The sequence below is a fragment of the Pseudopodoces humilis genome, chromosome 15 (assembly GCF_049639895.1).
Source record: "Pseudopodoces humilis isolate 2021_Gansu_Grassland_sample_001 chromosome 15, ASM4963989v1, whole genome shotgun sequence".
NCBI classification, from domain to species: Eukaryota; Metazoa; Chordata; class Aves; order Passeriformes; family Paridae; genus Pseudopodoces; species Pseudopodoces humilis.
The window spans coordinates 19939904-19967603 of NC_142214.1; the positions used below are offsets into that span (position 1 = coordinate 19939904).

Below are 27700 nucleotides of genomic sequence, written 5' to 3' on the forward strand. Positions count from 1 at the left end.
GTGAATTTTCTGCCAAAGAAACGAGAGCCAGGAACAGCGTGTGGAGAGAGGGCAGGGCTGGACGGAAGGGACCGCACTTCCCACGCTGGACACGGAGCCATTGCTCAATCCCCTCCAGCCTCAGCTCTCCCAGCTCCCATCCATGGGCAGCCAGGGCACCCTCAGCTGGGCAGGCAGCTGGAAGCTGGGCTGGGACGTGCTGCCTGGGCTGGCTGCTCCCACCCCAGCTCTCCGTGAGACCCTCCTGGTGCTCCTCCAAAGCCTGAGGGTTTGTCCCAGCCCTCCCCCGTGTCCAGCAGGGTCTGGCACAGCCAGGGCTCTGCAGCTGAGGAGCTCACAGACCTCACGGGGTGGATCTACAGCTCAGGTTGTTCCCAGAGGGTTACAGACCTTGGAGAGCCTCCCAAACCTCCACCAACACCCAAACTGGCACTTTCTTGCCAGTTAACACCCATGAGCCCCCTGGGGGCCACAGCCAGGCTCCTGGCCCATGGTCATGGAGTGGTTTGGGCTGGAGTGACAAAGAAAGCAGCCGGGCCAAGATCTGCCCATAAAAAATGTTTATTCCTTAAAAATACAGCATTCATCTGCAGGGACACAACTATTGAGAACATGTTTTTAAAGGGTTTCTATCTGCTCCCAGTGCAGCAAGCGCTCAGTGTTGGGAGCAGGGAGAGCAACAGCCCACGAGGGGTCCCAAGGGAAGGTCTCTGTCACCCGTCCCTGGGTGCCACCTCAGCAGCCCATCTGCAGGATGGATTCTCCTGGGAGAAACCTCAGCCCCTCTGGGAAGGCCCTGGGAGAGGGGAGGCAGCAGGACCCCGGGGTGCTCGAGCCCTGACCCACTGTCACAGCACCAGCCACTGCTCCTGGTCCTGGCTCCTCTCCCTCCTGCTGCCCCATGGAACAACCTGCCCGCTCTCTGCAGCAGCCCCAGCCCCCTCAGCCCCCCGGGAGGGGGCTCTGGCTGCCCACGGAGCCCCGGCCCAGCTCGCAGCCCGCGGGCAGCAGGGGCTGGGAGCCAGCGAGTCCCGGAGCCCCGGCCCACCCAGCCCTCGCCTTCCCTGACTGCGGCTGCTCCAGCCACGGCTGCCCTCGGGGCTCTGCAACCGTCCTGATTCCTCCTGTTCCTGCCCTGGTTTCCCAGGAGGGCTCTCACTGAGTACACACCCCCTGCCCTCTGCCCTGGCTGACCCCAGGGACAGGTGGCATTGCCACGTCCCCACCTCTGAGATCGTGCCAGGCTCTGCCAGGGGCAGCAACAACGAGGAGGAGGAGGAGGATGGTTCATCTGGGATGGGGGAAGAAGGTGCAGGAAGAAATCCAAGAGATCTGGAGAGACCCCGGGGCCTTGGGATGAGTGGGGAAGGGAGGAGGAGCACAGGGAGTGTTCTCTCTCTGAATGGTGAGGGGAGAAGCAGAGCCAGCAGGTCAATTCCTGGCTCCAAGCCTGGTGTCACCAGTGGAATTTTGGGGTTTTGGATGAGGAATTGGTTCACACAACACCAGGTGTCTGTGCCAGGTACACAGAACCACCAGAAACGTCCCTGTACTCACCTGGGCACCACCTTGGCCATGGCACAGGGTGGAGAAGCACCTGGCAGGACGAGAGCGGGGCAGGGGACGCCTCAGGAAATGCAACTGGGGCTTCTCCCCCAGAGACGAGGAGGGATCTACAGCCCAAGTGAAGGGCACCAACACCTGGGGCATGGGGAACAAGCAGGAGGGGCTGGAGCTGTGCCAGAGCGCTGGGATCACACTGGGATGTGCAGGATGGTGTGGGGGATGATGCAGGAGCTCTGCAGGGCTGGCTGTGAGCAGGCTGGGCTGGGATGGGCTGCCCTGCACCTCCCCACAGCTGGCTGAGAGCCTGGCATGCACTGGGAACACAGGAACTGTGCTGAGAAGGTGCAGGAACAGAGGAGTCTGTGCTGCTTGAACTTGGTCTCCAAAGCAAAGCAGGTGGAGCTGGGTGGTAAAAATCACCAAAAGCCAGGCTGATGTAGCTCTGCTCCACCCACATCCCCAGAAAATCAATGTAAAAGGTTCTGTACAGACTGACCCAGAGCACGAGTGGCACTGCCAGAATCCCCCTCTGCCCCCACCTCAGCTCAACTGCTAACAGAGAAAACAGCACAAAAAACAACCAATTCCTTGGCTCAGAGGCCCCTGAGCCATCTAAATCTTCTGTTTAAACATACCTTGGTTTTTACTCATAGAAATATCTAAAAAATGCCTTTGTTTCCCCCTTTTGGTGATCTAGAAAGCAGAAGATGCCCCTTTGTTGTTGGTTCAGGACAGTCTGTGGCTGTTCCTAGCAGAAGGAAGGCTGAGGAGGAGGAATTTGGGCACACAAGCACATACAACATTGGCAGAACACAGAGTCGACACGCTGTGCTTCAAAGGGTCAGGCAGGAGCTTTTCCCCAAATATATTGAACAGCACTTGCCCATTAACAAATAACTGATCAAAGGAGCTGCAGAGCTCGGAGGTTCTTCCAGTGGTGCTCTGGACTTGGTTTCACTTTTACACTTTGTACCCCGGGGCCGTGGTGTGAGGGAATGGCAGGAGCAGAGGGAGGAGCATCCCGGCTTTCCTCAGCATCCCTATCCCGCTGCTTCCAGCATCAAGTCAAAGCTCAAGTCATTTTCAACCCATCAAAGCCACAAAACTTCCACCTCTTCTCCAGGCTGGCCCCGACCCCGCTGAGCTCCTGCCGGAACGTGTTCTGCAGTCGTGTCATGAGCACTTCCACCTCCGCCGTGCAGATCTGTGCCAGCACAAAGGAAACACGACTCAGGGTGAGGATGGAAGCCCTGGAGGCTGCTGATAGCTCAAACTCAAACAGTTACGTGGCTGGAGTTCATCCAGGCTTTCCTGGGGCAGCAGGAGCTGTGTCCAACAGGGCCAAGAGCTGCGGAGGAACCCGAGGTGAGCCCAAGGTCCTGCCTAGCCACACTCAGGGCCACAGGCAGCTTCTGAAGGGCTCTTCCATGGCTCCAAAACACCTTGGATCTTAATTTTTCTGCTCTCTGCTGACCACCTTGGTGAGAATAATGGACAGGGAACAGGGGAAAGATATTCCCCTTCCCTTCCTGTCAGCAGCTCCAAGAAACCTGGCTGTATTCTAAGAACTCCCCCTCCTCCTGCCTCACCTCGGGCCCAAAGATCTGCTCAGGGTTAAAAATAACATCCCAAACTCATCTGAGCTCCTGCAGGAGTCAAGGAGGAGACAGAAGATCTCAGAAGGAACACAAAGGACAAGGGGAACAGCCCTGAGCAGGAGGAGACTGATGCCATAGCACAGGTTCAAGGGTGGGCTCTCCCAAGGAGAACCTTCCAGGAGCCTTCTCTGCTCCGTGGATACCAAAGAGGAAGTTCCAGAAGGCAGCTGAGTGCTATGATGGCAGTTTTACAGGAGCTCCAAACCAAAATAAAGGCAGCTGGTGGCCCCACAGACAAATTCCAAGCTAGAATGAGATAAAAATTAACTCTTATAAAGAAAAGGCTGGAGTGAGCCAGGGCAGGGTGCCACGTTTTCTTAGGAAAGGGTAAATTAAACACTGAGTTATAAACACAAGCAGCTGGATTAGTTCCAATCCCAAGACAGGATTCCCATGCCTGTGGGGCCTCCTGTCCCTGGGGCTCTTTAAGGAAGAGAGCTGGAGACCAGGATAGAGCAGAATGAGATGGAATTCCTTCCTACATGCAGGAGCCTTTGCACAGTCGTTCCCATTTACTCCAGAAAGGAGCACAAGGCCGGTGGGGCACAGGAGAACTTGGGGATGTGGCTAGTGGTGGACCCCAAAGCTGGGCTTTGGCAACCTGGGACAGTGGCAGGTGATCCTGCCCATGGCAGGGCACAGAACTGGATGGGCTTTGAGGTCCCTCCCAGCACAAACCATCCTGTCATCCAAAAATCCACCCCATCCCTGGTCCTCCTGCAGCAGATTTCTGCAGGGAGCAGAGCCCAGGTCTCCCTGTGCAGCCCCAGCTGTCCTGCTCCCACACCCACCTTGCTGTCCAGGCGCTGCAGGTAGGAGCAGATGTACTCAATGCTGGCCCCAAAGGGATGCACGTGGAGGAAGGTTGAAATTATCCCTGGGGAAAGGAACAGCACAAAGGTCACTGCCACCAGACAAAAACCAGCTGGGAACCCCAGCCCCGTGCCCCTGCAGACAGCCAGGTGTCACGAGGTCACGCCCTGAGCCCAGCAAAGCTCCAGGTTTCCCTCAGCCCCGGGATTCCCACCTCCCCTGGGCTAACCACAGGAGCCAGAGCTGGGCAGGAGGAGGGCAAGGTCCCCTCGGAGCAGGGCCCCCAGCTCAGGTCACCAGCACCACCAGCAGAACCCACCAACTAAGAGAACTTCTCGTTCAGATTTCACAGGGCTGTTGCTCAAGGTCTTCTCCACCGGACATTCCTTCTCCTGGCTGCAGGCACAGACTCTGGACGTGCTGCTCTCCTGCAAAACAAGCGCCCAGGGCACGTTCCAGCCAGCCTGGCACAGCTTGGGCAGGCTCCACAGGGCTGTTCTCCTGGTTCTCAGAGTCCCTGCAGCCCTCACTGCTGGATCTGCTGCTCATTTCCCAAAACGCTCCCAGCAAAGCACAGCGGTGTCCACGGTGCAGGCTGTGATCCACCAGGTGAGATGGAAAGGTCACCAAGGGCAGCAGATGCCACCCTGCAGCAGCCCTGCTCCCTGGCACCACTCCTGCCCCAGGAGGGCCTTGTTTTACACAACACACTGCAAACCACACCGTGGCCTTGCCGTGCCTCATTAGGCTGCAGAGGTTTATTTTTCAAATGCCCAAACTGACACAAATGGGGTTAATCAGGTGCCCATGGGGCTGCACAGGGCTTAGGATCAGACTGTCCCTGCCTTGAGTCCGTGGTACTGAATTAAAACAGGATTTGGCATAATTTATTGTTCCTGACAAACACATCAATGCAAAGATTGCTGCACTAGGAGCTGAACTTGCTTTTATTCCCTGGTTTTATGTGGAATTCCAGTGGCCTGAGAGCAGTGGAACAGCTTCCAGTGACCAGTGAGATGGGCTGGAGGGAGGCCAGTGACGAAGACAGAACTGAGTGGTCCCCTGGGTTTGCTCAGACTCTTACAGCAGTGCAGTTCTCAGCTCACAGGGCTCAGGCTGTGCCCCAGTGGCCTGAACTTCCACATTTGCTTCCAGAGGAGAAAGAGGAGCTCTGCCCTGTGGAAGCTGCACTGCAAACCCTCAGCCTGCCTTCTGGAGATGCCAGAATCATGGGGTGGGTTGGGCTGGAAGGGACACCTTCCACTCTCCCAGAGCAGCAGCTCTTGCACTTACATTCCCCTGGCAGTCAGCTGCATCTCCCTCCTTGTCCTCTTCATCTGCCATGCTCTGCTATATATGGGCAAGGAAAGGAAAGATTACTGATGAAAATCTGTTCTTTTTGTTTTGAAGCTCCTGCTCTGATGATTGCTGGAATACACAAAACCATTTTTAGCTAGTAGGAAGGAGTTTATTATCTTCCCTATCTCCTGGCACAAAAAAAGTGGGACTAGAGATGGAAAGAGAGATAAACCCAGTATCTGGCTCTGTGGGCCAAGGGGGAAGTGCTGCCTCATGCTTCTTGTGTAATTGTGTCTGTGCTACACAGAAAAGGACCAGAAAAGTGTAGAGTCATGCCCTGACCCACAATCAAATCAGGATCAAGCCTGAGAAGCAGCACTATGGAATTCTGTTTGGAATTCTGCATGGATTTCTCTTTAGATTAAACCCAGCAAGAATAAAAATATTAAAACACTCACAAGAACTTCCAGTTCCAAAGTGTTTTATGGAGGGCAGATCAAAACGTGCTCCTAAACCACAGCTGTAAATATCAGTGTCTGATAACTGAGACCTTTTTTCTTATCTTTTAAAAGCTCAGGCTGCAGAAAACCCTGTTCCAGCTGTGATACCACTGGGCACTGATCAGTGACAGCCCTGTTTTATTTATAAATAACTTGCATTTTATTTATAAATCACTTGCTGAGATTGTCTCACAGGTACACGAAGCAACTGCAGGTCCATTCCTGACAGGCAGCCTGCAGTTTCACAGGTAATTTTTCCTCACTTTCCAAGGACAACTGCTCCAAACCAGGGCTGGGCATTCCCACCAGGAGTGCAGAAGGACAGATATCCTTCACCACAAAACCCAGGGACTGCAGCAAGGCAGACCTGCACGGCACATACCTGCTCCTTCAGGTTTTCTAGCAACGTTTCTATTTTCAGTTTGTCTTCTTTCACTTTTTCCAACTCAGCCTCTCTCTTTTTGTACTCCTCTTGGACTTTCAAAAGATGCTGGAAGAGAAAGGATAAACTCCTAACCTGCCTTCCACCAACTATTGTTCCAAGACCATAAAATTTAGAAGGGCTTTTCCATGAAGACCAGACAGACCACATTTAAAGTATAAAACAAGAAGGATCCACAGTGTAGCTTAGAAATGCCTTCATGCATTAGCACAGAAAAGAGCACATTTGGGGAAACATGGGGCAGTAATTCCATCCCCAGTGGATGGGATTTGCCACTTCCTAACTCAGCTGGTTATGGGCAGACTTGGTACTTTGGAAGTCACAGTAAAGCTCACAAGGAATCCATTAGCTATGGATTGCTTCCATGGGATTTATCAGCTCACACATAATTCCTGGTATCAGTATTTGCTTTGGGTTTGTTTTAACAACACTGGACACAACAAAGTTTGCTCCCCCCTGCCAGTTTGGATCCTGCTAAAATCCAGAGTGTTTTTCCACGCGTTTCTGCCGCCCATCCCAGCCTCTTTCCCCTGCAGCACGGCCCCAGCTGTGGAAAATTCCAGGCCCACCTTCTGCATGCCCTGCAGAGCCTGCTGGAGGAGCTTCATCTGCTGCTCCTTGGTGGTGTCCTCGTCCCTGGAGGCCTTGCCCTGCTCCTGCTTGAGCAGCTCCACCTCGTTGCGGTAGGCGTCCAGCTGCCAGCGCAGGCTGTCGTTCTCCTCCTTCAGCGCCTCCACCTGTGTCACCAGCGCTGGGGACACACAGCAATCACACCCCTGACAGCAGGGAACCCTCTGCTCCCCACCCTGCACAGGGGCTCAGCACCCAAAGGAATTGCTCCCTTTTTGGGGTATCACAGGGCTGGAGCCCCTCTGGAGCCAGGCTGGGAGAGCTGGGAATGTTCCCCTGAAGAGGAGAAGTTCCAGGGAGAGCTCAGAGCCCCTTGCAGGACCTGAAGGGGCTCCAGGAGAGCTGGAGAGGGACTGGGGACAAGGGATGGAGGGACAGGACAAGGCTTCCCAGTGCCAGAAAGAAACCACTGTTATGAGCTTTAAAAAGGGATTTTACCTGACTCTTCTGTTTCTTTCATCTCTGATGGATCTTCTATTTCTTCATCAGACATTTCCATCTCCTCCTCCCTCCGAATGCCCATCAGCTCATCATTGTGGATGTTCCGGATCTCCTGGGGTGCAGGAAGCACAGGGGGTTTCAATACACATTTTGAGGAACAGGTTGGCTGGGTGAAAAGTTCCTGCAATCTAGGTCTGCAAAACACAACTCCAGGACATGATTTAAAAACTGGCACAGATTTTTAGATCAAGGACAATATCCAGCACCAGTCACTGTCAGTGCTGCTGGGATTACTGACTCTTCCATCTCCCTCCTGCTCTCGTGATGAGGCAGCTCAGCCTCGCTGTGCAAACCACGAGGAACTGGAGTCAGCCCTAATCCTCTGGAGCCAAAAGTCCCAACCTGAGCTGGGACAGAGCAAACCAAGCTACAGCTGCACCCCTGCATGTATAGGCACCTCCTCAAGGTCACCCCAAAAGGCTGAGAGACCCTTTAGCCAGCATCTGATATCTACAATGAGGCAAGAGACAATTTAAATTACACCTAAAAATGTACCATGTACTAGCAGCATTTTTATAAATAAAAAGTATCTGCCAAACTCTGTACCAAGAAGCTGCACCTTGTGGCTTCCACCTTCCTTCAAGAGCAGTCCCTAAGCTGGGGGAGAGCAGCAGACCCAGCCTGGCAGCTGAAGTGCTCCTGAAAGAGGCCTCACAGTGGTCTCACAGCCTCTTCCCACTGGGAGAACTTACCTTGGAATACAAGACAGCTCCAAGTGGAGAGAGAGCTCCCACCCCAGCCACAGCCAGAGATCAGAAGGCGGGGAAGAACAGCAGCACCGGGCTCAGAGTGAATCTGAATCAGATTGCACTTGGCATCTCAGGGGCAGAAGAAACCTTGGCTCTCTTTTAGCTGCTACAGAGGTTTGACTCAAGTCAAACTCTGGCAAGTCCCAGAGGTACATCCTCATGGGGAGATCCCAGCTGGAAACTTCCCAGCACACTGGGGGCATTTGGAGTGCTGCAGTGTGGTGGAGGATCAGCCACCTGCTCAGAACCAGCAGGGCCCTGCCTGGGCAGGATCCAGAGTCTTCCCAGGCTGCAGCTCTACAGGAAGGTGTCCTGGACACCCCAATCCACGGGGATCACAGGCCTGGACACCCCAATCCACGGGGATCACAGGCCTGGACACCCCAATCCACGGGGATCACAGGCCTGGACACCCCAATCCACGGGGATCACAGGCCAGGATCACCTCCAGCCCACAGGGATCCCTGGCCTGTGGATGGATCAGCAGCCTCTCAGCTTTGCTGAGATTCACTCTGGATGTTAAATAATCTTGTCAAGGTGAAAGACAACTCCTGGCTTTGCTGGGATAGACTTGCTTTCCAAGTTTGTGGTGAGGAGCTCGATATCCCAGACAAATCCAGAACCACTGGAAGATTTACACTAGGGGTAAGGCATGACAGCCGAGGGGGATAAAACCTCACGAGACTCAACAGGGCCCAGGACAAACATCTCCCCACCCATCACTTCGCAGTGGACACCCTTTCTGTACCTCAGCTTCCCTATTTCTGACATTCTGCCTGACTCCCTCAGCTGATTTTATCAAATCTTACTGGACTGAGAACTATTCTTCCTCCTGCAGGAAGAGCAGTGGGAGCTACAAGCTTCCTTCCATCAGCTCCTTCCTGATCACCATCACATTTCACCACGTCACTTCATGGGATAAACACACAAACATGACAACATGCTCCCTTAAGCCTTCCAGGCTGTTCCCCTGCAATAATTTCCACCTCTCAAGGTGGAAATATCACATGAAAATGTGATGAAAGATTCTGATGAGACTCAGAGTTGTTGTTTTTTTCAACATCTCTCTAGAAATCCTTCTTGCTTTAATATTAAAACCAGCAGAAAAATCAACATTTCTTATCATTATTATGACTATTATTGTGCACAGCTTCCATCAGCAGACAGGTCTCGATGTATTGCTACTGGTGACACAAATACCAAGAGAAAATTCATTACCTGTACCACGAGAGCCTCCCGAGTGATCCCACCTCACACTGTGAAGGAAGGTGTTGTTATCCACGCGAGCATCGTGCAAACCCAACATCAACATCCTGACAAGCAAGAGACCGTGCTGGAGGATCTAACACAAGAAAAGATTACCAACCTCTGCTTGTTTGCACCACACGCTGATGTTCTTACGCTGAGCTTTCGTGAAATGGTCCCAAGCCTTTTGTTTGGAGGCAGAATGGTACACGGCCACTATCTGCTCGACTGGAGTGGCAAATCAGCAGCAAATCGGGCCCGAATAGCATCCAGAGAGGGCGAACAAGAGGAGTAAAGGAGTAAAAAAGTGCAATCAGGCAGGTGGTTTGGCTCCCCTTTTCTCATAACACTGCACTGTGCTGACACTACGCTCAGGGAAGGGGCTCAGTGTCTGGAAACAGCCTGGTGGCTTCACCAGACCAGTGCCAAACACTCAGAGCAATGACCAACGGGGCCACGGGCTCTGCTCTCAGCTGGGAAAAACGCAGGACACGAGGAAAAAAGGCAGCCCAGGTGCTGAAAAATATCCAAATGCGCTGTGTGAGCTGGCTGGGAGTGTGAGTTCAGAGGGCAGGACTCACCTCTGAAATGGGGTGATGGGCTATGACCAGGAGTGGGCCTTTGGACAGTGCCACAGCCTGTGTGAGCTACAGGAGCAGGAGCAAAGCAAAGGCACCAGCCACCAGCCTTTCTTGCTCCTGGCATTTATTCCTCCTGCTTCTCTAGAAAATCAGAGGATTTGGAATACACAAAGTACTTCTCCTTGGCTGAGAGCTTACCCACAGCACAAAGCACATCCACTTGATTTTTTCTATGCTTGTGATGCAGTACCCATAATTCTCAATAAATATACACACATCCCTGCTACTTTACTTAGAGTAACCTGAGAGTGGCTGAGAGATCAGCCCTGGTTTTAGAGAGTGGAGTTACACACTGGTCTCTATTTCTACTTACTCTGCAGTGCTCACTGTATGTCCCTCTGGACCGTGCGCCCGTAGTTTTTACCATTAACACAATTTAAAGAAAAAGAATAATCTCAAAAATCAAGTAACAGCTAAAATCATTATATACAAAACCAAAAGTTAAGAATGTTCAAAAGCTAGGCAAGGGGCTCAAGGAGAATTAGTACAATTGTGGAGAAGCTACTTGTAAAGAAGTAAAAATATTCCGATTTACTAATGCAAGGATGTATGAGAGGCAAGGAACTGTTGCAAATCACATCCTGGGATTAATACAGTCCATGCCTCTTCCTTGATTTCCTGCTTTTATAAAGTACTGGGATTTGAAAGACCCAGGGTCTGCACTAGGGCTGGAAGCACTCTGCTGCTCCTACCTTTGGCGAACAAATCCCGCACACTTCGCTGAGGCACCAGATTCCCAGGAACTTACCTTGTCCGTGCACAGGAGGGATGAAAGGATGACACAACAGTAACAGGTGATAATTAAGAATAAAGGAGCTCAGAATCCATTCTCTCCTCCCCCCAGATGTGGACTCTTCCTCCAGTAAGAAGCACCACAGGGGATTTTTGCCAGGTTAGTGCCACGCGACTCCACATCGGCCGCAGCTGCACAGAAGCGGTTGTTGCCACTTCTTCCCCACAGCCCTTTAAGTGGGGCCTCTCCAGACTCTGCAAATTAAGTCATCCCTACACCAGACAACCGACATCCAGCGTGGAGACACTACTCACACTGCACCAGGATCCCTGAGAGAGCCAGTTTGAACTTCTCTTTAGCCTCCTCCATCTCCTTCTCGTGAGCCGCCTTCTCGTTGACGAGCCTGCGGATGTGGCTGTTGGCTGACTGGATCATGGAGTAGAAGTTGTTGGCAGTTCTCCTGTTCACTTCCCCACGTTCTATCCAGGTCAGCAAGGTCTGGATGGCTTCCAAGAACTTGGTGTCATCTGCAGCAAGAAAGGACAACTTTACACTTCAGCTCTGGGGTGGCTTGGGCAGCTTTCAGGTCCTTTCCCTGGAGCTGAACTGCTCCTTCCGAGATCAGCGTCCTTCAGGTGACTCGTCACAACTCCTGGGAGCTGGGAAGGACCTGAACACGTGGCTGAACAAAGGAAGGCAAGTCCAGCACCAAGCTGATGGAGCAAATCCCCTGCTGAGGTGCAGCAAGAGGAGGAACGAGCACTAGAACTTACTGGAAAACTTCCTGTCTACTGAGATGGACCCTTCTGTGAAAGGAAATGACCTCCAGCTCCAAAATCATCAGGTCATACATGAACCACAGGCTTCCAACAAGGTCTCACATTAATCCTTCCAACCTTAACCAAAATTACCTGGAAGAAACTCGTAGTGAACAGCTTTGATTTGCACGAGTTTGCTGCACCCAACAGCTTTGCTCAGCCTTGGGAAAATCAGATTTCAGGGAGACCTCATCACTGTGTGTTACCGCTGAAGATGAACAGATCACGCGGACACAGGTCGAGGTGTGGTGAAAGAAAGAGCAGAGTTTATTTTTCCTCACAGGATTTGTAGGTTTCCTACCACGGCCAGGGATGGGATGGTCAGGGTAACACTTTCCCACTGCACTGGCCATGAGAGATGCCCATCACAAGACGTGGAACAGAAAGAATGTACACATATCTATGTTTACAGTTACTGTCCTGGGAAAGTCCTTAGAAAACCATGTCAGCAAGCTCAGAAGCTGAGTTTTCAGGGCGACAACTGTGTCCTGGGTGGGGCTGTGAAGATGCAAACTCCTCTTTTAGAAGGGAGTCACGCGGAAAGGGATGAGGGGGAGCAGGTGCTCCTGGGGACGACTTTTCACAAGGGCAGCACTGTGAAAGTGCTGGACTCCCCAACACCTCCAGGACTGGGCTGGGCAGAGCGTTGGGCCATCTGGTCTAGCCCGTGCTTTTGCCAGGAAAGGTCGGGCCAGGTGAGCCTTCAGGTCTTCTCCATCCCGAGATCCCACAGATACGCTTCGAGCGCGGGGTTTTTGGACAAAAAGCAGGAGGATGGCGACAGAGCTGCTGAAAACAAAGCTGTGCCTGCCCAGCCCCTCTCACCTTTGAGCTTCTCGGCCACCACGCTGCACTCGTGGTCGGAGTAGTGGACGACGGGCGGCGGGGAGGGCGGGCGGAAGCGCTCCTCGGCCAGGCGGCGCCAGTGGCGCTCCTCGCGCGCCAGCATGCGCTGCTTGCACTCCCACTCGTACAGGTCATCCCTCGCCTGGGCAAAGTCCACGTGCAGCCGCCCCGTGTCCTTCTTGTCCGTGCTGGAGCCCAGCCGGATGCGGTAGCCTGCGGGAGGGAGGGTCAGGGGCACTCACCTGGGGCTCCCGTGGCTAAAGGAGCCCAGAGGGTTCAGCCCCGATGGCTAACGGGGAAAAATCCTACTAAGGCAATGCCACCAGCCAAATAACACCCCACCAGCCAAATAAAACCCCACCAAGACAATCCCACCAGCCAAATAAAACCCCACTAAAGCAATCCCACCAGCCAAATAACACCCCACCAGCCAAATAAAACCCCACTAAAGCAATCCCACCAGCCAAATAAAACCTCACCAAGGCAATCCCACCAGCCAAATAAAACCCCACCAGCCAAATAAAACCCCACTAACCAAATAAAACCCCACCAAGACAATCCCACCAACCAAATATAACCTCACCAACCAAAAACCCCACTAAGGCAACCCCACCAGCCAAACAAAACCCCACTAACCAATCCCACCAACCAAATAAAACCCCACTAACCAACCCCACCAGCCAAACAAAACCCCACTAACCAACCCCACCAGCCAAATAAAACCTCACCAAGGCAATCCCACCAGCCAAACAAAACCCCACCAGCCAAATAAAACCCCACTAACCAACCCCACCAACCAAATAAAACCCCACTAAAGCAATCCCACCAGCCAAATAAAACCCCACCAGCCAAATAAAACCCCACTAACCAACCCCACCAGCCAAATAAAACCCCACTAACCAACCCCACCAGCCAAATAAAACCCCACTAAGGCAAGCCCATCACCCAAGTAAGTCCAGCCCACCAGCCAGCAAATTAGGAACAAATGTCCAATTTTTTTTTGGCACTATCTTTAGAATTAGCTGGACACCTGTCCATGTAAGATGGGAACAGACTCTGCACCTCAGCCCAATGTTTTGTATCTGTTTTCAGGTGACAAAGCACAGCTGCCTTTCTCTCAGGAGCTGTTTTCATATATTTAAGAAGCAATGCAATGGCAGCAGAAGACAAACTGACACAGCATCAGAGAAATCTGCCCCAAATTCTGTTGTTCTGCCTATAAGGGCACCACGACAGCTCTGCCCCAGAATTTTAAGCTTCCCTCTCGGGCAAACACACCCACCAGACAGGTAAAGTGCCTTGTCCACCATGAACTCCTCAGCAAAGCGGATGTGGCAGAAGTTCTTCTTGCTCTTGCGGATAGCTATGACCTCCCCACACTGCTCAAACACCTCCATGATGATCTGCTCCGTCCCATTTTCCGGCAGGCCTCCAACAAACACGGTCTTGCACCCTGGGGGCCTCTCTCTCGTGGCTGGAGGGGGAAGATCTGGAGAGAAAGCAGAGCAGGTCGGGTTTTGGGTTGCCAGCACACATTCCTTCCACCTGCCCCTTCCTCCTGAGGGATGACCACACCTTCCTGGCTTCCTCCAAACACACACCTGGCTACGCCACGCTCAGATTTGTGGGGTGGATCCACAGCACTGCTGAGGTGCTGGATAAAAATGGGCACATTCACCAGCACGTTTCCAAAAAGAATATCTTGTGAGCATGAAGCCCTCTAAACACTCCCCTGAGCTGCTCTCAAAGAACACAAGCAGCACCAGGAGCTCCCAGCTTTATCATGGAAGGTGCTACAAAATCACAGCTTAAAAAACTGCCCTGATGCAAATAACCCATAAAAAAACATACTCAGGGGATTCCCTGTGCTGCAGCTGCAGATTTGTGTGCTTGAGCTACACCCCACACGAGCATCAAACCATGAAGACTTCAAACACTCAGTGACTGGAGCAGCTTTCTCCCCAGTCCTTATCAATCTAGCAGCTGAAAAGGCTGTTCTGGAAAAGGCAAACACTCAGTGACAGGAACAGGCTTTTCCTGCTGCCCTGTCACCCTCTGGCCAGCAGTGAGTCCAGGAATGGCCCTTCTCTCACCCACACCTGGGGTTTGCATGAACAAGCACAGGGATACCCTGCAGAGACAGAGCACAAGCAGTTACGTGGGTTGGGTGGGAACAGAGTGCAGCTCTTGCAGTGGATGATCTCCTTCACGGCCGGCATGTCCGGAGGGATGGGAGGTGGGACAATCCCCAGGCCTGGCATCATGGGGTTGATTGGAGGGATTCCAGTCATCATTCCAAGAGCAGGATCAAAATCTAAATGGGGGAGAGAAAAAGGGAGTCAAGTGGGGGAGTGGAGTCATACAGAGACTGGGAGCTCTGACAGCAAACGGGGAACGCTCCCACGCGTGCCGGTGAAAATCAGGAATGTGCCAACATCAAACTTTACATCTGTGCCCTCAAAATAATGTTTTAAAACTATTTCATTGCTCATTGCCACAGTCAAGTTACTTTTCTCTGTTAAAATAAATTACTTCCTTCTCTCCTCTGTGAACGCTGGCTCCCATCTTGTGTCCAACCCTTCCCAGAGAGGATTCTCCACAAGAGGACACCTGGGACATACGGGAACAGTGGAAAACCTGACTCAGCTTGGTTGTATTAAGTAGTTCAGCAGCACAGACAGTTGTGACACAGGCTTAAGGGCATTAGGAAGAGTTTGTACATGGAAAAGGTTGTCAGGCATTGGAAGGAGTGAAGTCCCCAGCCCTGGATGTGGCACTCGGTGCTCTGGGCTGGGGACAAGGTGGGGATCAGTCACAGGTGGGTCTCGATGATCCTGGAGGTGTTTTCCAGCCTGAATGGTTCTGGGATTTAGGGCATCATCTCACCAAGCAGGCAAGTGCAGCAATTGCAGCAGCTAAGGACCTGCCACAGCAGAAACACGGATCTGAGCCAATCCTCTGCCACCAACCGGCGCTTTTGGAGGAAGGGACAAGAAACCTTCCTGTTCCAACTGTGAAACGCGGATGTAGGAGTACATGGGAATTGTATCCTTATCCTGGGATAGACTTGTGTTGATTTTTCCTTCATGGAAGAGTGTCAGCAGGAGAATGACACAGAAACACCATTTCCACAGCAAAGCCAAATGTGAAACAAGGCCTTGGGGACAGGAGAGAACTTTCTCTATCACTGCTGAGAGAGCTGGGGCTGTTCAGACTGGAGAAGAGAAGGTTGTGCTGTCTGCCAACGCAGACATGCCCTCCCCAGGTGAGCAGGCAGGTCTTATGGCAGGGAGAGTTCTTAATGCAGCAAAGCACTGAACAGTCAGTTCCATTCAGGACTTTGATGTCCAGCATCCTGCACTGCTGGAAAATCAGGCACAGCTCAGCTCTGCTCCTGCAGGAGCTCTTTCATCCATACCAAGGTGACTCAGCCATGCAAATGTATCTCACACTACAAGGTGGTCACTTCTGGAGCAGAATCCTCCATTCATTTCTGACATATCCATTTTGCTATCCCTTTGCTTTCCTCTTCACCTTCCTCCCATCCTTCCTTACCAGCCAGTTCAGTTTAGAGTAACATGTTCCTGGCTATCACTGGTTTCCTGACCTCTGTGTGGCACTCTCCTCCTCCTGCTCCCCTGCAGGACACCTGGGGGTACCCCACAATCACAATTATTTGCATTCAAAAGCGTGTATTCTCATCTCCTCTCAGTTCAGGCCTCTAAATAAATGAGGTGCAGCGCGAATGCGTTTCAAACACAGCTGAGTGCTGGGAGTTCAGCCCAGCCCAGTGCTCCAGGCTGTTCCCAAGGAGCTGGGAGCTGTATCCATCCCCAGAGCTGTATCCATCCCCAGAGCTGTATCCATCCCCAGAGCTGTATCCATCCCCAGAGCTGTATCCATCCCCAGAGCTGTATCCATCCCCAGAGCTGTATCCATCCCCAGAGCTGTATCCATCCCCAGAGCTGTATCCATCCCCAGAGCTGTATCCATCCCCAGAGCTGTATCCATCCCCAGAGCTGTATCCATCCCCAGAGCTGTATCCATCCCCAGAGCTCACCAGGCAGGAGGGGCTGTCCTGTCATGCCCATGGGAGCCATGCCCAGGTTGTTCATGGCGGTGGCCCAGGCGCTCGGGTCGGACATTGGCAGTCCCATCGGAACGGAGTCCAGGCTCAGATTTCTGCCACCATCTGTGGAGAGGAACACAAGTGATTAAGGGCTTAGAGCAGATCTCAGCTCTGCCCAGCGAGGCTCTGCAGTGTCAGCACACAAAACCAGAGCTAAAGCCACTCTCAGGGAAGACCCAGGAAAAAAAAACAACCAGGACCTGAAAACACCTGAAAGCACCTCAGTTATGGCTCACCCACTGCAACTGACAGCTCTAAGGGGCCTTGAAGGACCCTGATTAAAGGTAAGGGGATGCTGATTCCCCACAAGAGATTTAGGAACAGAGGACACATCCAGCAGGTATAAACAGCCAGACCTCACTGAACTGAAGGGAGCTGTCCCAGCAGGATCCTCCCACTGCCAGCGCTCTCTCAGCTCATCAAAACCAGCACTGAACGGTGCTGTCAAGTCCCTGACCCTCCTTCAAGGGCTTTTACCTCTCAGTTGGACCTTCTCTCTACCTGCTGCATTTCACCCTCTCTCTGCAGCTGTGGGCATTGCACATCACCTTCCTTCTGCCTCATCCTCCCCCTCTGCACCTGGAACCTCCCCAGGGAAGTTCCTGACTCACTCCCACACTGCTCATCCCAACCCATGGCACAAGCAGGCACCACATCTCCCCAGTCACACTGCTGGGATTGCAGTTTTCAGCCACAAAAATGGATAAGACACTTGGCTTTTTTTAAGTAGAATAGTTAAATTTTTATTTACATCGTTTATATTACTATTAGAAAGTCCCGTGTTTTATTTTAATTGGTTAGTAATTTATTGAAATTTAGTTTCTTGGTTGGTAATGGATTGTGTACATGTTCATAAAAATTTTTATATGTTTACATTTTTGTATATTGGGAAGTGGACATTTTGCATGAGTTGTTTTTTTACAAGAATAGATCGTTGTGTAAACTGATTTTCATTTTTATAGTTCTTTTCTCATGGGACGTTATCAGGCTAGCTGTTAGCTTAGCTGAAGTAACAAGGCCTGATTTTACAAGGCCTTTCTTTCCTAAGGTTTTACCTATTGTAACAGTTTTCCTGCAAAATTCCTTGATCTGACATTACAATATCATACAGTTCATTTAACACTTTGTTTTTATGACATTATCTTAAATGTGAATGTCTCCAGTCATTCAGCCTGAGCTGCCTTATCCTGCTTTTAATTAACCGTCATGATTTTAATCTTGAGGTTCTGTTCAATTAGGAAAATAAATCTATTGGGACAAGTAGAGAGAACCACAGAAGGGTTTGGGTTGGAAGGGACATGAAAACCCATCCAGAGCCACCCCAGCCATGGCAGGGACAGCTCCCACTGTCCCAGGCTGCTCCAGCCCCAATGTCCAACCTGGCCTTGGGCATTCCAGGGATCCAGGGGCAGCCCCAGCTGCTCTGGGCACCTGTGCCAGGGCCTGCCCACCCTGCCAGGGAACAATTCCTGCCCCATATCCCATCCATCCCTGCCCTCTGGCACTGGGAGCCATTCCCCACTGCTCTACCCCAGAGCCCAAGCCTGGCTCCAGGCACAGTGGTGGGGCTGAGCAGCAGCAGCAGCAGAGCACAGCTCCCCCTGCCCAGCCTCAGGACTGTGTCCTGCCAGCAGTGGAGCTCACCTGGGGGAATGCTGCTCCTCTTCCTCTTCCCCGGGTCACTTCCATCCTCAGCCGGGCTCTCAAGCCCCAGGGACTCAGTGCTGGCAGGGTCAAAGGACAGGTGGTTTAAACCTGAAAGAGAAAAGCACACTTAGAGACTTGACTTACACTGGTTTGTGATGCTTCTGGATCACTGGAGTGAGAGAAATGCCCGGTTCCAGGCACAAGCAGCACGCCAGGCCCTGAAGGAATCCTGACTCCTGGCCCCAGCTCTGTCTGATCTGAATGTTACACAATAAAATATTACTCACCAGCATCAATTCCACCACCCACACAAACCAAACTGCCTGCCAGAGTAAGCCAGGGGCGCATCTTCCCTGGGTTGAGCAGCATTTCAAGGCTGGAAACTCAAAGGACAGGATTTTTCCCTGTTTCTTCAGTCCAGGAATACATTGTTAGGAGCTACTCAAGTCTCACCAGCTGAGAATTCACCTGGAGTGATTTACTACCAAAAAACAAGGCACAACTGAGAACATCTTCAAAACAAGAAGATTCTGCTGGAATTTTTGTTCAAGGAGTCTGGCACACAGCTGCTCCTGGTCACGGATGTGGGAGGGGCTCTGGGATGCAGATCACAAAGGGGAGCTCCAGAGCTGCACCCTCCTGTCAGGGAGAGCAAGAAGGTCTCCTGTGAGCCTCCTTTCTCCAGCCTGAAGAGACGGGTCCAGGGCCCTGAACTCACCATTGAGTTCCTCCCTCCACCTTCTGTCACAGTCAGCACTTGCAGGGATGCAAGACCAAAGGAATATTGAAATATTGAGTTTGATTTGTCTTTGTCCCAGCAAATTCACCCTGAACAGCCAATATGGAAAAAAATAGAAAAAAACCCAAAGAAATCTTTTTTGTGGACCCATATAAAGTGATAAAAATAAGCACATTTCTAAGGTGCTCTGTGTTCCCAGGGGAGTCAGCAGAACCATGACAATCATCCCACGCCAGGGCACTGATGGGCCGAGGCATTTGTAGCAAACCTTCCTCCAGACCCTCTGCAGCGCTGCCATTTCTGTTCCAGAGGATCCCACTTCCAAGAACTTCACAAACATGGCTCTTGGGGCTGGCTGTAAATAGCCAAGTGGGTGCCTGGAGGGCTCCTCTCCGAGCCACTGAAAGGTGAGAACGCAAGAAGCAGCCAAAAAACCAAGGACTATTCAGCTGGCAACAACAATAGTCACGCCCGGCCATGCAGGATGCCTACAATGCTGTGGCTTAAATATTCCAAAGTCAAAATATCATGGAGGTCATGAGGGCTCAGGAAAACAAATCTGAATGCAGTAGGTTAAAAATAGAGAGCTTGTGCACAGGGAAGACAGCAGGAGAAAGGAAAAGGAGCGGCTCTAAGCTTCCATTGGCATTATCCATGAGATAGAAAAGGCAGAATTGAACTTGAACAAGTTTTCCTGCATTTGGGAATAGGGAAGGATGGGGAGAAGCCAGACCCTGGTGTCACAGGATGGACAGACACCCTGCTCTGAACACAACGCTGGGGAGACACCTGGCACTGAGCAGCACCTGAATGGACACTGCTCCAGCACTGCTTCCCAGCCCGCAGGGGAACACAGGCAGACGCTCACCCCGAGGATTTCCAGCCCCAGCTGGAGCTGGGATGCTCAAATGTCCCAGCATGTCCCCAGGGCCAGAAACAAAGCAGCCATCAGCTGGAAGGCTCTGGGTGGAGACACCTGTGTGACCTGCAGTAGGAGCCGTGTCCTCGGGGCCCACCAAAACAGGACCAGCTACCATCCACCAGAACCTAACAACAAACATGGAGCAGAAAAGCCACTGGGAAAGCTCTGCTCTCACTTCATCAGGATGGAGAAACAGCAAATGTCCCAGGAAAGCAAAGGGCAGTATGGAAAGTGGGAGATGGAATCTGTAAGAAAGGGACCTTGCTTGCAGCTCTCTCTTGCAGCACAGTTTGCTCCAAAAATTAATACAAGCCACAGAGAAGATTCCCAACACAGTCTGGAGTAAGAAACCCCTCATTATGTCAGATTTGCCACCCTACACAGGATAAATGCCATGGACAGCAGCCAACTTTCAAACCCACTTGCCTCTCTCCTGTCATCACAGCGAGCAGCCACAGCTCCAGCCACCCTGGGTACAGAGAACTCAGAAAGCTGAAGCTGCAGAAAATCCTCTCTCCTGGGCTCTGAGCAGGATAAAAGCTGAAAGGCTCAACCAGTACAGCCAGGAGGCACAAACAGGAGCATCTCTCTGTCCTTTGTGCCAAGCACAATGAGGTGTCCTTGGCCATTCCAAGCTGCTCTGCTCAAGAAGGAAGGCACCAGCACAGGAGCAAACCACAGGGGTTTGTTGTAGGTGAGCCAGCCAGGGCCTTGGTTTGAAAAGACAAATGTTTGCTAAGGAAGGCAGGAGCCCCCCTTAAAATGGAAAAAATATACACCCCCTCCCTCTGAATTATTATAATTTTGAAATTCAGGGGCTCTCAGGCAAAGATATGGGAGTAGGAATAACAGTTCTTTACTAGGATGTATAAATAATAAAAAAACCCCTACAACTTAATAGGGGAATGAAAATAAAATACAATAGTAGAAAAAGCACTGCCAGAGCCAGAATGCAATGTGATACTCTGCTGGGCAGGGTGTCGGTAGCAGTGGGATTAAAAGGTGGCTGCAGCCCTGGAGTGCCAGATGTGGCTCTGGTGAAGCTGTGACCCTGTAGAAGGGGGCAGTTTCCCTCTGAAGGCCCAGGGCTGCTGTAGATGGGTCCTGTTTTCCTCTGGGAATCCACCAGTGGAAAAAAGGCTGCCTGTGGTGTTCCAAAGCTCAGATTGTAGCCAGGTAGGAATGCTTGGCTCCTCCCCCTGGCTGGAGCATCTCCCAGTGGGATGATGGAATTTTCTCAGTCCTGCAGTGAGACCCAGTGGATCATTAAGAGCAGAGATCCCCCTGGAGGGAGGATGGGTCCTGGAAGGGATAAAGAACACTGCCCCAGCTGGTTTTAGCAGCTGGTGATAGAATACATCCCTCTGGTTACACCTTGCATTGCAACCCAAGACACCTGGAAAGGCCAAAATCAGATTTCTGCATTTGCTGGGAAATGCTACACAGAAGGTAAGGGGGGGGGAGATCTGGGTTTCCAGCAGCAGCAGAACTGGTGTCAGCACTTCCAGAGCCATATGTGACACAGGTGTCAGTGTGCCCTTCATCTCCCTGTTCCTATCTGCAGGGATTTTCAGAGGACTCCATTTTTAAGAGTGAGACATGAGGCACTGCCATAATGCAGTGACTAAACATTTAAAAATAAAAACTTGGGCTAGAAGATTCGTCAGCAGAAAAACAGATCAGGGAAAGAAGGGGGGATGCTGAAAGATGAGCAGAAGGCAACTCTGAGCAAGGCCTCTCCCACAGCACAGCAGGTCCTTGTGGGTGGTTTTCCCCTCTGGAAATAGGTGCTGAGCTGTGATGGGAAGAGTCCACAGCTTCCCACTGGCCTAAGCAGCACTGCCAATGCACAGCCCCCCGTCCCATGGGGCTGGGATCCGTCCAGGTCTGTGCTGGGGCTAAAATCAGCTGCAGCTTCCACAGCACAGCTTCAGAAAGGGGCTGGGGAGAGAGGAGAGATCTCAATGTTCCAGGCATAAATCTAGGGAAGTATCCGTCCTCACTGGGTCCTGTGCCAGACCCGGGACAGGTCTTGGTTTTCCAATCCTGCACACAGAGCTGGGCCATTGCCTTAATGACCAGGGGAAGAATAAACCCCAAAAAGCCCCTGAGGCCAACTGAAAATCCCGTTTTAAGATCATTCCCAAGAGCTGGAAACACTGGAAATCACAACCAAAACAAACCAAAACACAGGATTGTGCAGCTCCTGTGCAACGCTCCTGGGACCATTTACAAACAAGCACGGGGCTGCCACCTCGGGATTTGGGCAAAATGTTCCCTGCTGGGTTCAGGAACGTTCAGTTCAGTGGTGGCACGAGCTCTGCCACAAGCCTGGCGCGGCTCTGGGGTGAAGCCTGAAGCTCCAGCTGCAGCCTCACTCTGCCCAGGCACTGCAACAGCTTTCCTGCCACCCAACCAGTTAATAAACAGCAGGAACATAAACCTCTGCCCCAAAACTCAAATTACAACTATTACCAGCTATTCCAACACTGTCACACACATAAAAGCCTTTCAATGATACTCCAAAAGCCTGTGCAGGCTGCTGCCTGGCTGGTCGTGTTTTGGGGTGTCCTGGAACCCTCTCAACTACTCTGGGTCACACTTTGGGGTGCCCCAGGTCCCTCTGAACCCCTCAGGGATTTTGGGATCCCCTGGGCTCCCCTGAACACATATTAGACTTCTCTTACTGAGCATCAGGGGAACTCCAGAAATGGGCTGACACAGGCTTTACTATAAATATGGATTTACCTTTTGCCAGCATCGGCAAATATAGGAAATAAGCAGTGCTCAGTCTGAGCAGGGTGCCTGTGGTTCTGGGAATAAACTGGATTCTGGATACACTGTGCCACTGATTACACAGTGCTGGTTTTAAGCCCTCAAGAAATGAACTTGAGAAGACACCAAAGTACACCTGCAGCAACCAATTAGAACACAAGAGAAAAGAGACCAGCAGGGAAGGGAGAGGAGAGGAACATGGAAACTTTGAAGTTACATTTTTGATCCCAGTCATTTCCTTTTGGAAACTAATTCCCAGGTTCAAAAAACTACTGCTGGGCTCGTGCATGTTCCTCTAGCACAGTCCTGGCTTAATTATCACTGGTAGAGCTCCCCAAGCAGCAGTCTGAGCCGGGAGCTGGCCAGGCACACTGATGAGAGCAGCACAGTTCTGAGAGTGACTTCTGCCAGCTCCAGCTAATCCTGCAGGGCAGCCCAGACCCCCCCGTGTTACCTGCGAACTGCACGAGGAACATGGCAAGATGCTCATCGTAAGGCACGAGCTCAGACAGCTCTCCCACTGCTCCCAGCTTGGCTTTGTGTCTGAAAATCCCGGTGCCACGCTGAGCTCCCTCGCTCAGCCCCCAGCACCAGAGGAAAGCTGGGACCCAGTGACAGCAGAAGTGGCCCGGGGCAGGCAGGACAGCCCAGGCTGAGAGGCCAGGCTGGCACCCAGCAGCTCCACGTGTCACCATCCATCTCCTGTGACTGACACCCATAGGCACATCCCAGGATGCGGGGGACGGAGGCGGATGAGCAGGTGGGGAGGCAATTAACAGCCAGAGCGTCTGAATTTGCCAGGGATTTCATCCATCACTGCTCTAAGCACTGGCACGCAGCTCAATAAACCCTGTTTGCATGCCCGAGATTAGTGGCCTTTGCACTGAAAGATTAATTCCTGGTAATCCTTGATGGTAAGAGGCACTCTGCTTGCTTTCCTTGATTCTGGAAGCTTGTATTTGAAAGAAATAAATTAATTTCAGGCAGCTAATTATTCTAGCAGGGCTCTATAAAACCAAGAGACACAAAGAGCCCCTTCCTCCTTTGCACCCGAGAGCGCAGCGGTCAGCAACTCTAGTCAGGAACGCCAACCTGCAGAGTTTTCACAAAAATACAACCACAGCAGCAAAAATAGGGGGATTTGACCAAATCCTGTATGAGCTGTACTCTTCACTCAATGTTGTAACCCAAAACAAAGGAAAAGCCTCCTTCCCAGCACGTGTGTACACACATGTCACCAGCAGCGACCTCACACAGCCCTCAGTGCTTCCCAGCAAGGGAGCCTGCCATGTCCACCACGCCAAATTATTAAAAATTCCATGGAATGCTTTCAGGATGCTCACAAGGCTCTGCCAAACCACCCTCCCTCTGCACACACATCTAGGAATTCTAAGCCTGGGATTTCCAGGGGGTGAGCTGCTGCAGAGCAGGCGGCTGCAGGCAGCTCAGTCCCATCCCTTTCTGTCCTTCCAGACCCCCTCAGCACTCCTGAGAGCAACATCCAGCTCAAATGCCACCCCAGAACAATGCTCAACAGCTCCTCTTTTCAGAAACCTCTGTTTGAAAACCCAGGAGAAGGAAGCTGATGGGCAAAGGGATGCAGGACTAACTACACAGAGCTACTGGGGAACAAAAAGAGGGGGAAGAAGAAAAAAAAAAGAGGAGAAAAGGGGAACACATAAAGAAAACTCCAACAGAGCCAACAGTCAGGATCATCAGAAACTCCCAGTGCTAAAGCTTGGACTGATGGGCAAGAGAGCCTCGTGGAAAGCCAGCACCAGCGTGAGGAGCTGCTGGCTGAGAGCGGAGCAGCTGGACAGGATGGACATGATGGAACTGGAATAATGTCAGCAGAAAAGTTGGGGATTAAGGGAGAAATCTCACACCATCTTTGGAAGGTGTACAGAATACCTCAGTAGCAACACCTGATCTTTGCAGCGACTCGGTGATTGAACCTCATCCCTGCTACGAGCTCCAAACACATTGACCTTCAACACAGAAACCTGACCTCACCCCAGCTCCCACACAGCTTTCAACAACTCAGCTCAAGGGCCTTTTTAATTAGATCCTCAAAATTCCTCAAATGAGCCTTGAAGAAACAGAGAACCCAAGCCCTCGGCTTCCAGCACAGGGAGGAGTACAGCTGGAGTAGGAAGGAACACAAGTTGGAAGGACAAACTCCTACCCCAGGCCACCTCCATCCTTTCCCACCGTCTCAGGGCTCTGCTTTCTGCAGGAGAATATGGAAAAATACAATGGCCAATTAATGTAACTCCAGAGAAGGTAAGGATGGTGTAGACTAACGAGGAGCTTACCCAAGGATTAATGTTTGTGTAACAAACACGTGGCACTAAAGAACAAAAACATCTCCCCGCAAGGACGGACGTTACTGGGAGCGGCACACAGCACCAAGACACGAGGAAAATCAGAAAGTAAAGCACATAAACTAAAGCAGCTCCATGTAAACGCTCAAGGAAGCAAATAAACACATGTGCAGCTACAAGTTCCAGTCCAGGGCTGTGGGAGAGCTGCAGCCCACGGCAGCTGTGGGCACCAGAGCTCCGCGTGCTGCCCACGGAGCGTCTGCTGCGGATCCAGCACAGCCCAGCCACACGTGAGAGCCTGGCACAGAGCACAGCCAGGGGCATCCCACCTCGGGGGAATGCTGCCACCTTCACCCCAGCCCTTCTGGAAACTCGCTCTTGGACTTTATCATTTCTTCACATGCAGCCCATTTCTCCTTGTGCTGCTTTCTCTGTATTAAAAATAACAATATCACATTGTCTTTCACATTTATGTATTAGTCTTTATGTGTTGTTATTGGTCATAACTATTTGGATATGGTAAAATTCCCAACTCCTTTCAGCTGCTCATTAGTATAACACAATCTATTAGTTTTGCACTGTATAGCCCATAGAAATAATCATGTGATTAATACATTATATGGGTTATATTATACTATAATATAATAATATATAATGTAAATAATATATAATAGATATAACAGAAAACAGATATAACAGAAAACAGATATAACAGAAAACAGATATAACAGAAAACAGATATAACAGAAAACAGATATAACAGAAAATATAGATAATATAGAAAATAGGTAATATTTATTTTATATATGAATATATTATATTTATGTATGCACCATATACCTTACAGAAATAAATATGATGACTATATTATACCTATGTATGCATCCTACAGCTTATAAAAACAGTGGTGTGATAAATGTATTACACTGTCAGCCTTAGCAAAACACGAAATGTTAAAATGCTTCTATGTAACCAAGAGAGCGGTGTGAAGCAATTATGTTGTTTTTCCCACATCTGACTGTCCTCTCCAAGCCATAAGGTAACAGTGACACAAAGCAGAGCACCGGGGAAGAGTTGGAGAAGAACTTGTTAACTCCTCCTTATCAGGGAAGTGTGAAACAACAGGATGAAGGAATAAAATATATTGACCGGATCTATAGGATGTCGTGCAGATAAGTCAGCACGTAAGGCCAAACAAAAGAGTTTCTGCAACATCAAAAGCTCCCAAGAACGTCTGAATAATGTACGAGACACATAAATATGTATAGACCTCAGTAATGTAACAATATATAGGTAACACTGTCTAAATGTGCCGGTGTGTTCTTTGGCCAATAGCCAGAAACAGCCCAGCGCTGGACACTGCTCCTTCTCATCCCCTAATTAAACTGTTAAAAATTCTGAAGAGCGAGCTGTTTTTCACAACAGGATCGTTGGGACTGAAAGAGACCTTCGAGATCATGCAGAGCCAGCAGCAATAACCCCTAAAACACATCCCCGAGTGCCTCTTCCAGGGATGGTGCCTCCACCCCGAGCAATTCATTCCAGTGCTCTGGTAGGGAAAGGACTGGTGCTAATTCCTCACCTGAACCTACCTTGGCACGAGCCGAGGCTGTTCCTTCTCACCTGGAGCAAACACAAGGTCCCGACCTGCGGCTGAGCAGAGCCAGAGGGTTCCCCTGAGCTGAGCCCCTTTCCAGCTGCTCCTGGTGCTCCACGCCTTTCCCTGGGCACTCCCCATCTTTCCTGACATCATTTTAATGTCCTTTGTGAAGTCATTTTAGCTACGTCTGAACCCGAACAGCGGCCCAGACACTTCCCATATGGAATAAACTTTGGCACGCAGCCGCCGCAGCACCCAGACGGCCCCGGAGCCCGGCGGGTGTCCCCGCGGGCTCCAGGAGCTCCCGACGGCTCCCCGAGCTCTCCCCGGGCTCTCCCCGAGCTCCCGCCGGGCTCCCCGAGATCTCCCCGGGCTCTCCCCGAGCTCCCGCCGGGCTCCCCGGGCTCTCCCCGGGCTCTCCCCGAGCTCCCGCCGGGCCCCCCGCGCTCTCCCCGGGCTCTCCCCGAGCTCCCGCCGAGCTCCCCGAGATCTCCCCGGGCTCTCCCCGAGCTCCCGCCGGGCTCCCCGAGCTCTCCCCGAGCTCCCGCCGGCTCCCCCGAGCTCCCCCAGGCCCCGGGCCGAGCTCCCCGGCAGGTCCGGCCGGGCCGGAGCCGCGCTGGAGGCCGCCCGTGCCCAGCGAGCCCCGCTGCCGGCCGGACAGCGGCCCGGAGGCCGAGGGAGAGCGGGGCGGGCCCTCCGCACGGCCGGGGAGCGCTCCGGGCCCGGCTGCGGCTGCCGCCCGCTGCGAGCCGGGGCTCCGGGGCAGGGCGCGGCCGGGACGGCCCCGCTCCCCGCAGTCGGGCCCTCTCTCGTTCCCCGTTCCCCGCACTCACCGCCCGCCCGGGCCCGGCCGCTCCCGCACGCGCCGCCGCTTCCGCCGCACGCCCCGCCCCGCCCCGCGCGCCCCCGCCGCACGCGCCCATTGGCTGCCTCAGGGGAAAGGGGCGGGGCTGGAGCTGCGCGCGCACCGTGACGGGCACGTGACGGCGTCCGGCGGGGCGGGAGCGCGCGGGGCGGGACCGGCCACGCCCCCGGGACCGGAACCATCCCACCGGGACCGGAACCATCCCACCGGGACCAGAAACATCCCACCGGGACCGGAACCATCCCACCGGGACCGGCC

General features: G+C 52.1%; 1 protein-coding gene across 4 annotated transcripts; it reads right to left on the bottom strand.

The window, feature by feature from the left end:
• Nucleotides 1-545: 545 nt before the first annotated feature.
• Nucleotides 546-27472, bottom strand: ENOX2 (ecto-NOX disulfide-thiol exchanger 2). 4 transcript variants are annotated; one of them, XM_014256523.2, is made up of 15 exons: nt 27411-27472; nt 18215-18325; nt 16502-16633; nt 14600-14755; nt 13724-13930; nt 12421-12654; nt 11092-11304; nt 9525-9631; nt 7347-7461; nt 6848-7029; nt 6219-6326; nt 5331-5387; nt 4357-4465; nt 4016-4101; nt 546-2770 (listed from the first exon to the last, which is right to left on the bottom strand). In XM_014256523.2, the coding sequence occupies exons 3-15, from the start codon at nt 16596-16598 to the stop codon at nt 2639-2641; spliced, it is 1803 nt and encodes a 600-aa protein (XP_014111998.1). In that variant the 5' UTR covers nt 16599-16633; nt 18215-18325; nt 27411-27472; the 3' UTR covers nt 546-2638. The 4 variants fall into 4 exon arrangements, with proteins under 4 accessions (XP_014111998.1, XP_087918695.1, XP_014111997.1 ...); XM_088062569.1 differs by lacking the exon at nt 27411-27472 and adding an exon at nt 26570-26647; XM_014256522.2 differs by lacking the exon at nt 27411-27472 and adding an exon at nt 23108-23257.
• Nucleotides 27473-27700: the final 228 nt, after the last annotated feature.